Genomic DNA, 11,073 nt, shown 5'->3' with positions numbered 1-11,073 from the left:
ATTCGAATATTATTCATTTTCAATTCCTTACTTTGCTTTTACTGCCTCAAGCGCCTAACTGAGCGATATTTTTCTAAAAAATTGATTTTTATCTCACTCGAAATTCATTTAGATAAAAAAATTTATAAATCTTTAGTTCATTCTCGGAAACGGAGGAATTTGGATTTTTATGGAAAAATAAAACCGTAGATTTCTTTTCAAATATTTTTAAAAAATCATATCGACAATGGATTGTGATAGGAAGATGTTGTTGGTCTCAGTGAACTACATTTTTTGTGGACTAACCCCTCTTAAATATTAATATTACCTCATGAAACAGCCTGTACACTATTTTCGTTTGGAATGTCATTTGTAACGTATGGAATGTAGAGTTCTATTGTAATTAAATTAAATTATTTAAGTAAAACATTTTTGAGTGTTTTTGTTTGTCAAAAACCATGTGTCAAACAGTTGAAGAAATACACTAAAGTTTATGGAAATAAAGTATTATGTAACATACAGTAAGTTTGACCGCGCAAGGATGAATCAACCGAAGAATTTTGACTAAACCGCACCTGATCGCGTTGCAAAATTTCCTGTCCTTTCTATACGAAGGAGTGAGATTATTCACCAATAGGTAACCCACCTATTCTAACCAGAGTGGAGGGATCGAGTTTTCATTCCGTGGGATCACGTCGAAAAGTCAACCCCCCCAGGTCGAAATCGAACCGGTGTCGTTGCAGACATTCGTGTTGTAAGTTCGCCTTGCGAACTAGTATAATTGAGGTTATAGCAGGAAATAAAATAACCGTGCTAAATGGTAGTAATTATTGACGAATGAATCCCTTAAAAGTTATTAAGCGCCTAGCCGAGTGTAAGGAATGGAAGGGGTATACCGAAACTTTGACGGGAAGATTGCATTAAGCCTGACAGTACATTGCATGCAATTGGCTATCCCAAAAGGTAATCGGTGTATCTTGAAGAAGTATCGGAAGCGAGGTCTTGCAGTGGGAAAAAAGTTGCCAAATGAGAAGATTCTTAAATTGAAGTGAAAAATATGGAAATATTTTTTATACCAAACGAAAAGCAGAATATTATATTATTCGGCAATAATTAAATTTTCAAATAAGATTTTTAAAAAATTAGTTTATTTATCTGGTTCTACTTCCCACCTTATAACTTTACATCATGAAACTATTTATACACTATTAATCTACACATTGCATAAGACATATCAGATTTTGATATGAATCCAGCTAAGGTAGTATGGTTTAGCTATAGCGTATGGCTACGCCGTTCCATTAATTCCACGGTGTAGCCTAAATCTAGACCATACCACCTTAACTGGATTCATATCAAAATCTTATAATGCCACAAGACAATCAAAGGGAGAAGACATAGTAAAGTATATATAATACATTTCATGAAGGGTACAAAAAAATAAATAAAACAAAAAACAACATAACATTTTAACAAAAGGATTCGAGCACATTGGAATGACGTTCTGAAAGTCCCTGATGCGGGACGGTTTGAGTTCGATTCCTGCATGGGGCATTAATCATTTATTTTTTGGCAGTCCCAAGAAATGAATAATTCCCATTCGGGTGCTATTGGATGTTGGAAAAAAGGGCAACAAGGCGCACTTGCTGGAATTTTCTCCTCACTCCTACTAGTAACCAGAAATGCCTAATCGTTAATACAGTCAAATGCAGGAATTAAGATGGATTTTTTATTTTGATTTCTGTAAGCCAAGGTTCAGATGAATTTGGCTTTCTGCATTATTTTTGTCACTTGTTATTAAATAAAGACTGTGACAGACGAACAATGGTTGCCTGTTTAAGTGGTGTTGTTACTTAAATTTGTTAGTGGTTTTTAATAAGCTATAAAACAATTAAAATTATTTAAGAGGACAATAATGCTGAGAATATAATAACAATTATTTATTTTATTTTATAACCAAGGTACGTATATCCCATCCCCTCGCTTCCTTATTACCATAGATAATACCTTTAATTTAATTTACCCCTTAGGGACAAATTTAAGAAAGTCCAATATTTAGGATTCTTTTTTTTTTTTTTATAAAATTCCACAAATATGTATGTTACAACTAATGTAACATACATATGTTATGGTATGTCTTATATGTTGAATTTAACTTACATAAATGATTTTAGGACAATGAGCTATGTCAGGGTTATTCTTAATGAGATATGATAAGAATAATGACCCAATTATGAGAAAAATGTCAAAATTATTTTCTGTATTTTGATTTCTGATTTCGACTATTTTTCAATTTATTTAAAAAAAAATAAATATGCTGTTTTATTTATTCCCTTTATAAAAACACAGTACATTGAATTATGTCTCTTATATAAGATTTTTTCAGAGAAATCTTGTGTTCCCAACAACCCTCAACTCCCTAACCGCTACCTCTTGAGTTTAATCGAAAACGATTAATTAATTCGACAAATTCAAATTAAATCTGAACCGCTACAACCCCTGAAGGGCCAAGGATGCAGTACTGTGTAAGGAAGTACTGTTACTAGGCCAACGGTTGTCCAAGAAGGTAATTTGGTCAGATTCACGCTCGACCGCCAGATTTGAAGTCAATTACCCACTTTATGAGGCTAGGTGGACCCCGGAGGGCCCCCGAACCCACAGGGCTGACTCAACAGATAGTAATTATCTGTCACAGTTGGAATCGAACCGGGTTCTTCGAGTTAGTAGTCCATTGCCTTACCAATGAGCTACCCACTCCCATTAGTTAAATAAAACGGAACTAATTTGGACGAAGTGAGGGGGTTGGGAAAAAAAATTTATAAATGCCCTATACTAAAGCTAGTAGAAGAAGGAATGGATGTTAGAATACTTTTGACGAGCTTATAAATAAGTTTAAAAGTATGCAAATAGTGATTCACATCAAGTTCAACTCCAATGATTTAGCAAAATACTAGCTCTATAAATAACATTAGTACCCTTAAAGGCAACAATCAGGTCCAATATTTTATTGGTAAATTATAAATTTTTTTAAAAACAAAATGTTAACGTGAAGTCTAGAAAGCGCCGCGTGGAGGGGGTAGTTCTTGGTTGTAGCCTTTATATAAGCAGCGGCAAACCCTTGTTTTCATTCAGCAGATCTTACTCGCAGAGGCAATATGAACACCTTCCAGGTAAGGTTTGCCTTTGAATTTCATTTAAACATCATTATACAGTTAAATTATTATATCTAAAGTCATCAACATTGTGATAATAGATTATAATCTTACAACTAATCATAAATCCGTTACTGTATTTTACATTACTAAGACCTAAAACGTTGCAGGCGATTAATTAAATAACTGTGATTAATTACTAAATTTTTTAGAAGCTTTTGTATTCACAGACGTAATTTCATCAGAGTTCTTTTTTTTATAATGAGAAAATAATCGGCAAAGTTTGTTGACTATCTGTATGTTAAAAAGACTAACTATATTTATTTATTTTTTTAGCACTTTTAACTCTTTGCTCCGCTTAGTATATTTTGATATTTTTTTACGAAAAATTTGAGATATATTTCTACCTAAATTTGCAAATCCATTTTGCATTTATTGATGGAACTTGGAACATCATCACTTTAAAATTCAATAATTTTCATTGCTCATATTATCATCGATGAATCCAAAGAGGAGAGGAGCTAAAGAAAACGAAAATGTTAATTTTTAGAATAATTTGATTTTATATCCGCCCTATTTGTACCTTAAATAAAATAATCAGTAATATATCATAGTTTAAATTATGTGATGAATTCATCTTAACGTTATTTTTTACCCTATTGCAAAATTATAACCTAAGATTTTCTGTTTGAAATCACATTCACCACCGGACAATTTTCGTAGTTGTTTTTCTTGACTGGCGTCGTTGACGGTAGTTTAGATTTCACGTAAAACAGTAGGCTTCCTGTCTTCGGTCCTATTCTGTTGCTAAACTGTTCGAAACTTTACTTATATATACTTAAATAAAAAGTCTTATAAATTTTGTTTACGCCCTAAAAAAAGTTCTAGAACAATTGTATTATTAAAAAGTTAAGCCTTATAAGTTTATATGTAAACCAGTACCTTATATCAGCTTTCCTTAATCAATGGTTTTTCTTTTATTTGAAAGAAGCAGTAAATACCGCGAAGCAATAGATCTTTACTCTTTTTGAAATATTTTTTGCACGCAGATAAGTAAATCCTTATATCGATTAATACAGACAATTACAATCAAATTCCTTCTATATGCATTATACAGAATGAGAGCCCTGCCAATAAACCTTCATCCAATATCCATCATAGTGGCTCCTCCATTCCAATCATAGTTGCATTTACTCATATCTTCTAAGTTAGCTTGTCTTTCTTTTCGACATTTTCCCACAAACATTTGCCCCATTTGTATTTTGATTTGATTCCATTGTCATGAATTTATCTGTTATGCTAAAGCTTATTTTGTACTGTAAACTATTTGCACTCCTAACGCGTACATTAAGCTGTCGCATTTATGAAGTTTGAAAGTGTATATTTATTGGTTTTAACTTTCTTAAATCAATCATTAACCATTTATGCGAATATTACTTCCTTTTTTTCTCATTAATATTACAAATATGCTTAAAACCCTCCAATTACACCTTCCACCACTGGTTGCAATCAAACGTCATCAGCTATCTCTCATCAATTCCAGGTCCCCGCTTACTATGTTTAAAATGCTTTCTGTCCAGCAGAATTCACATTCAGGATATTTTCATGTGAACAAAAGCTCTGCAAGCTGTCCAACACTCGATTGACACCCCTTTGTTTTTAGAGTTTTGAGAATTTCGAAATGAAAAATTGATAAACACCTATGAAAAGCAGTATACCCAGCTGCACCTCTGTTTTACAACGCTTGAGATCATAAATTGTTTGGAGTTAATGCTGAAAGCTTAATTAAATTATATTTTTTTCTTTAAAGTAGACACAATAAAAGGAGTTAAATTTTCAGCTACTATCAATATGCTTAAAATATATGAAAGTTTCATTTGAATTATAGAATTTGTGAAATTGAGATTTTGCATATTTCTATTCCATTTCGTTTTGTTCACATTCCTTCTTAATATTTAAAAAAAAAACTGAATAAAATTTTGAATTTGAAAATCACAATCTCCACCCCCTCCCAATAATCACTATAATGACTCTAAGAGTCAAAGGGGTATCTAATTTCAATGAAACATGATTTCATTACATAAGGAAGAATTTGTTACAAAGGAATTTGGGAATTCTTATATAATTGTGTTTTCCAATACCTATTTTCCAAAAAAAAAATCGTCTTTATTAAATTTATCCCTGATATAAACTCTGAAAGATTACATTCTGACATAAAAATATTAATTTATTGGAACATCAAATTGAACCACATTAGTCTATAAACAGATAACAAGACAATGTCTGCTTAAGCTTACTATATATTTAATATGCTAAGTCAGAATTGTGATTTTCTTTGAACATTTCCCTATGTAATATATATTTAATAATAAATGCTTGTAATAAGAAAGCCTTTCTTTGGATTGAAAAAGTTAATATTTTTTTTCATTAAATTTCATCCAACTCTATAATTATCCATTTTATCTGTGATCCATTTTTACAATTTTTTTGAAACTTAGGTTGTTCAAGACAAATGAAAATTAATCTTTACCAGATTAAACACTAAGTTTTGAGATTTCTTAGTCATTTTCGATTTATGTGAATGTTCTTCACCTATAAAATTAATTTTAGTAATTCTGAAATCTTTAGTTTTACTGCAAACAGTATATATATTGAGCTCCATCATCAATATGTGATACAATTTTATATATAATATCAATAAATAAAAAATGTAGTAATCAATAAATTACAATAGAAGCAAATTTCTTAATAGGATTTTAGTTTAAAACTATAATTTTCATATCTGAGAATCAATATATTGATTTAATAAATAAAGTATGAATGAATTTGTTACAAAATAAATAACTATGTGCATTTTTTTTTTAAGGCTCTGATTGCCTTAATGGTCATTAAGGCCTGTGTAGCTATCGTCAAAAGAAGTCCAGGATATGTGGAAGGAGGGTAAGTAGAGGCTGAATTAATTTTTGTTTCCTCAAACATCGTTATTAAGTAAACAAAATGAAAAAATGTTTTGTTTTTTCATGGTTTTATATATGCATTGTTTTTTTTCAATTGACAATATTGATTTTTTTTTTCAGTATAGCTTCATATTGACAGTTCGAGGGTTAAAATGTATATTTTAAGTTCACAGGACAACTTAATTTTCTTTTAAACAAAATCGATCAATTTAGTAACTGAAGGTATAAAAAGTTGTACTCGTATAAACAGTTTTAATAGAAAAGAATGATCATTGTTAATAATGATTTAGATGTATCCATTAACTACTCCTCTTAACAAGTTAAATCAATCATGACTTATTACAGATTAGAATTGAAGTGAAATCAGGTCTTACATTTCTTTTTCAATAAATCTCATGTATGAAGATTTGAAACTGATCCAAATTATGAAACTGTAAAAGAATCATAAAATTAGAAATGATCTTTTTCTTCCTAAATTCTTCTTTTTGACAAAAAAAAAAATATACAAAATAAGTCCAATTATGAAATTACAATCATATTTTTTTTTTTAAATTACCAATGAACAGTAACATTTTGGATTATTTTAATTATTTAATCAACAATGATCAATTATAAAATGGAAATTTATTTAAAAATTAACAGAAGATTCTTCTTCCCATTATATATGACTGGGAACTAAAAACACCTTTTTTTATATTAAAAATTTTTAATTACAATAACAATTGTACCAAAAAAGATTCAGATAGTAAATTGTTTTCATTATATTCATGAATTGGTAATATTTGTTGAACTTCATAAGTTCTTTAAGTGTAATTAACAGAAAGAGTAATTTTAATGATAAAATATATTTATCATTGACATCAAACCAATTTAATTGGAAGGGAATCCAAATGAACATTTTTTAAGTAAATAATAATAATTAGAAATATAATCTCAATCAAGTTGGTTTGTATACTCATATCTCCCCATTGTTTATATTCATATATCTAAAATGAAATTATAGTATTTTAATTATAAAACTTATTACAAAATACATTTTATTTATATTAACAAACTATTCATGAAGTAATGTAAAATCGGTATCACATACTGAGTACTTTTCAGTGAAACCTTTATTCCTGATATACTGAATGGTACATGTTTCTTCTTGACATTTTGACATCAAAATCTCATCACAACTATTATTACTTAACAGTTTTTCCTTTGTTTTCAATTCTTTAAATTTATAATATTAATTTGCTGTTCAAAACATAAGATAATTACGAACTTTTTTTTTTAAGTCTTGTATCTTTAATTCATATGAAACTTTAAAAAACTTTAGAAGTTTTCACATTTAACATCAAATAAATTTTTTGTTTTGATTCTAATTCTGAATATCAAGTTATCAGGTTTATATAAGCAGTTTTGTACATATGCAGATATAATTATGATTATCATAGTAACTAATTTCAAATATTTAGATTATAAGCGATTCAATCTTTGTATTTGAAAACGGAAATACTCTTATTTATATCCTTTGTTTCAGGGACACCTTGAACTTTACTTAGAAGTGGTCCATCCTACGGACAAAGTACCTACCAGTAACTAACCATAGCCCTTAAATACTGCCCCATACTTTACTGTTATACCCTAGACATCTACCACCATAATTCAGCTTTTAGAATATAAACCTACTGAGATAATGAAATATAAATTAATTTGGAATATATGGAAATAATAGAAAATCCAAACAATTTAATTGTTGAAAGTTTTTGTACAAAATTAAGACAGCACGTCTTTACTAATTGAAATTTCAGATAATTGACTGTTTACTCTTGTATAAATTTAATCTTTGATTATTTATTGTTCCTAAAAAAAACTATAAACAATTATATACCTGATATAATTTCTATGATTTCCAATGATGAAACATTAGTTTTACAGATGTAGATACATCTATATACTATCTACTCAACACTATAAACGTTCCATAATTATTTATTACTTTTCTTCTTTTTTAAGTTTTCATTCATGGAAAAATTTCTTTGTTTTATACTGTAAAATTACTTGGTCATTAATTCCATGCATAGAAATGTTTAGTTTGGTTTTCCTTTAAAAAAATTGCAAAAAAAAACTTTTTTTTTATTAAAATCTATTTAATAATTCAAATAACAATTTGCCATTTGTTTCATATTTTTTTATAATAATTTCCAGAGTTCCAGTTCAGGCAGTGGCATATGACACCCATGTTCCAATTCCAACACCAGTACACGTGGCACATCCAATTGGAGTACCTTATCCTGTACCAGTCCCGGATCCTGTGCCAGTACATGTACCAATAGAGGTGCCCATAATTAAAACTGTCCAGGTATGTTCTTATTTTTTTTATTATTTCAATATTTATTTTACCATGAGCTAAACTAAATCACATTTATCATAAAAGATACAAAATATTTATTCATATACAGATACATTACAGCATCTAAAATAATACAGTAAATAAACTAATAAATCTCAACAAGGAAATTCAAGGTTTGAAAAATCATTATAATTGTAAAATCATCTTTGTTGTTTGTTTTTTGTTTTTTTAAATAGCATTGTTTACTCTTATGTATTGTAAATATTTGTCAAATAATACAATCTTTCCCCAGGCCACAGTAACATGTTCAAACTGTGTTGTATTACTGTAGGTATCAGATTAATGAGTCTTCTGTGCATTGGGAATTATCTTATATTACTTTTTTTCAGGTGCCTATCGAGAGACCAGTTCCATATGAAGTTGTGAAACCATATACAGTAGAAGTAATCCAAAAAATTCCTATTCCAATTCCCAAGCCTTATCCAGTTCCTGTGAAGATTGTTAAAGTAAAACATCACTTCAAAGAAATCATCACACCTCATCACTCATGGTAAATCGGTAAGTAACATGTTATAACTCTTTGTTGAGGTCCTCTCTGATACATCTTTTCAAAACATTAATATATATGAATGATAAATGAAATAAACATTTCATGAAGATTAATTTACAATCATAACTTAACATAAATTCAATGGAAGATATAATAATTTCATACACTCATTGATCTACCTATAATTTATTTTGAATAATCTAACAAAATTATCTTTGTTTCAGGTACAAGAAATTAACTTATCTTGAGGATGTCTATAATTTGTCGATCACAGAGCCTATGAATATCATTCACAGATATTTTGTGTACACCCTAGTCTCAATTAACTTGTTAAATGCCAGTTTTCATTTTTTACAAAGTAATTCATAAATGAATTATCTTAATCAAATAAAAAAAATATGTTGTACTAAAAATGTAAGCATAAGATAGTCGTATTATATGAACATAGTTATAAATCATACTCAGTAAATTTAATGTTAGTAACAGTTAAAATTTTCCAATCATATAGAGTATTTTACACCAGTTTACACCAGGTTTCTTTCTCAAAATTGAAATTATTTTCTGAATATAATTCTAAAAATAAAACACTAAACTGTCTTATGCAATCATGAAATATATAATCTAAATGTACATATCTCTAGAATGGGTTCTAGAATAAGTTTACCAAATGTATTATTAGTATTAAAAATTGTTTATCATTATATATTGTAATTATTTTGATGTGTGATCAATGTTAGTTATGATTAGTGTTAACACCAATGCCTCTCATTTTGGCTAAACTTTTATAAGTACCTTATTACATATATATTGATGTAAATAGAATATTTTTTTACAAAATACATTTTTTAGATAAAAAAAATGGTTTATACTTATCAATCCTGATCTCATTAATCTACTTCATGAACAAAATATGAAGGTACCTCATTGTTGTTTTTAATAAAAAAATAAATGTTTAACTAGTCTTAAAGTGCTTTATTAAATCTAAAAAACTATTCAACTTAAGATACAATTAAAAATTATTTCTTTAATTTAATTTTCTTCAAGTATGCTGTAGAAAAAAAACAAAAATTCTTCTGAGGAATAATATTTATGAGTGAATGTAGAAAAAACAAAATCTGCATTTGAATGATTATGTAAAAATTGCTAAATATTAATAATGATACAAACATAGATGAATCTTATCATCGGGCTTCGGACAAGAAGGAAAATATAACCTGTTTACTACCTTATCTATTTTATTTTTTTTTAATATGTGTAGAATTGAACAAACATTTTGAAATAAAACTGTTTTATAAGTTGAAATAAAAATGGTTTTGATGTATACCTGCATCATGTAATGTCGTAGAAGATTGAATCACTTGACAAGTGTTAGATGATAATAATAACAATAATAATAATAAAATCATTTCAAATCCTAGAATGAAATATCATAAATACATCAACCAGCAATGTACAGGAGACAACAACAGTGCTAGAACAATGTTTTGAGATAGGAGGGTCAAAATTTAAACTTTCTCAACAATACTGACCAGATAGCCTACTACTACTATATTTTAATATTTTTAATTTTCCCAACAATATTATAAAATTGTAGGAGGATAGTCCAGGTGGCAGTTAATAAAGGTATCAAAATAGTAAAAGAGTACTATTTATTGTAAACCAACGATTCGCCTACATTGCAGGGCTTTGTCAGGGCTTTGTCAGGGCTATAGGAATGAAGTTTTGCTACCAACTAAACTATCTTCTCTCAATATTATAAAATATTTTAATTTTTCCAACTCTTGTGAATTTGAACTTTTCACTTAAATACAAATGTTGATACATGAAAATAATATTTTTCTTTTCTATTCAAATATAACATTGCATCGTATAACTAAGAAATGTGAATGCTTTAAGAAAGATAGACTAGTTTATCACTGGTGATGAGTGAAACTGATTTACTTTGAAGAAGTAATTCATTTTTTTGCTATTCGAAAATCAAGAAAAGTACCTCTTGCACTGTTACTTTTCTAATAATAGATAAAATAACAATTTTAACCTACGATTATTTTATTTTCATTTCCTCCAAAACTTGCCTTCCAGCAATATGGGTCAATG

At 28.4% G+C, this 11,073-nt stretch overlaps 1 protein-coding gene across 2 annotated transcripts in view; it reads left to right on the top strand.

The window, feature by feature from the left end:
- LOC106690568 (MAGE-like protein 2) overlaps positions 1-9,754 on the top strand; it is a 23,928-nt gene extending 14,174 nt beyond the window's left edge. Inside the window, exons 1-5 of one of the 2 annotated variants that reach the window (XM_014436039.3) lie at positions 9-3,149; positions 5,998-6,071; positions 8,282-8,435; positions 8,816-8,984; positions 9,201-9,754. In XM_014436039.3, the coding sequence (XP_014291525.1) occupies positions 3,135-3,149; positions 5,998-6,071; positions 8,282-8,435; positions 8,816-8,980 (408 nt within the window). In that variant the 5' untranslated portion in view covers positions 9-3,134 and the 3' untranslated portion in view covers positions 8,981-8,984; positions 9,201-9,754. Of the gene's footprint in view, positions 1-8; positions 3,150-5,997; positions 6,072-8,281; positions 8,436-8,815; positions 8,985-9,200 lie in introns of those variants that run through there. The other variant, XM_014436038.3, reaches the window with a different exon arrangement.
- Positions 9,755-11,073: the final 1,319 nt, after the last annotated feature.

The sequence above is a fragment of the Halyomorpha halys genome, unplaced genomic scaffold, assembly GCF_000696795.3.
Source record: "Halyomorpha halys isolate HHAL.00 unplaced genomic scaffold, Hhal_1.1 Scaffold1760.1, whole genome shotgun sequence".
Lineage (NCBI taxonomy): Eukaryota > Metazoa > Arthropoda > Insecta > Hemiptera > Pentatomidae > Halyomorpha > Halyomorpha halys.
This window is presented reverse-complemented; position numbering and strand designations above follow the sequence as displayed.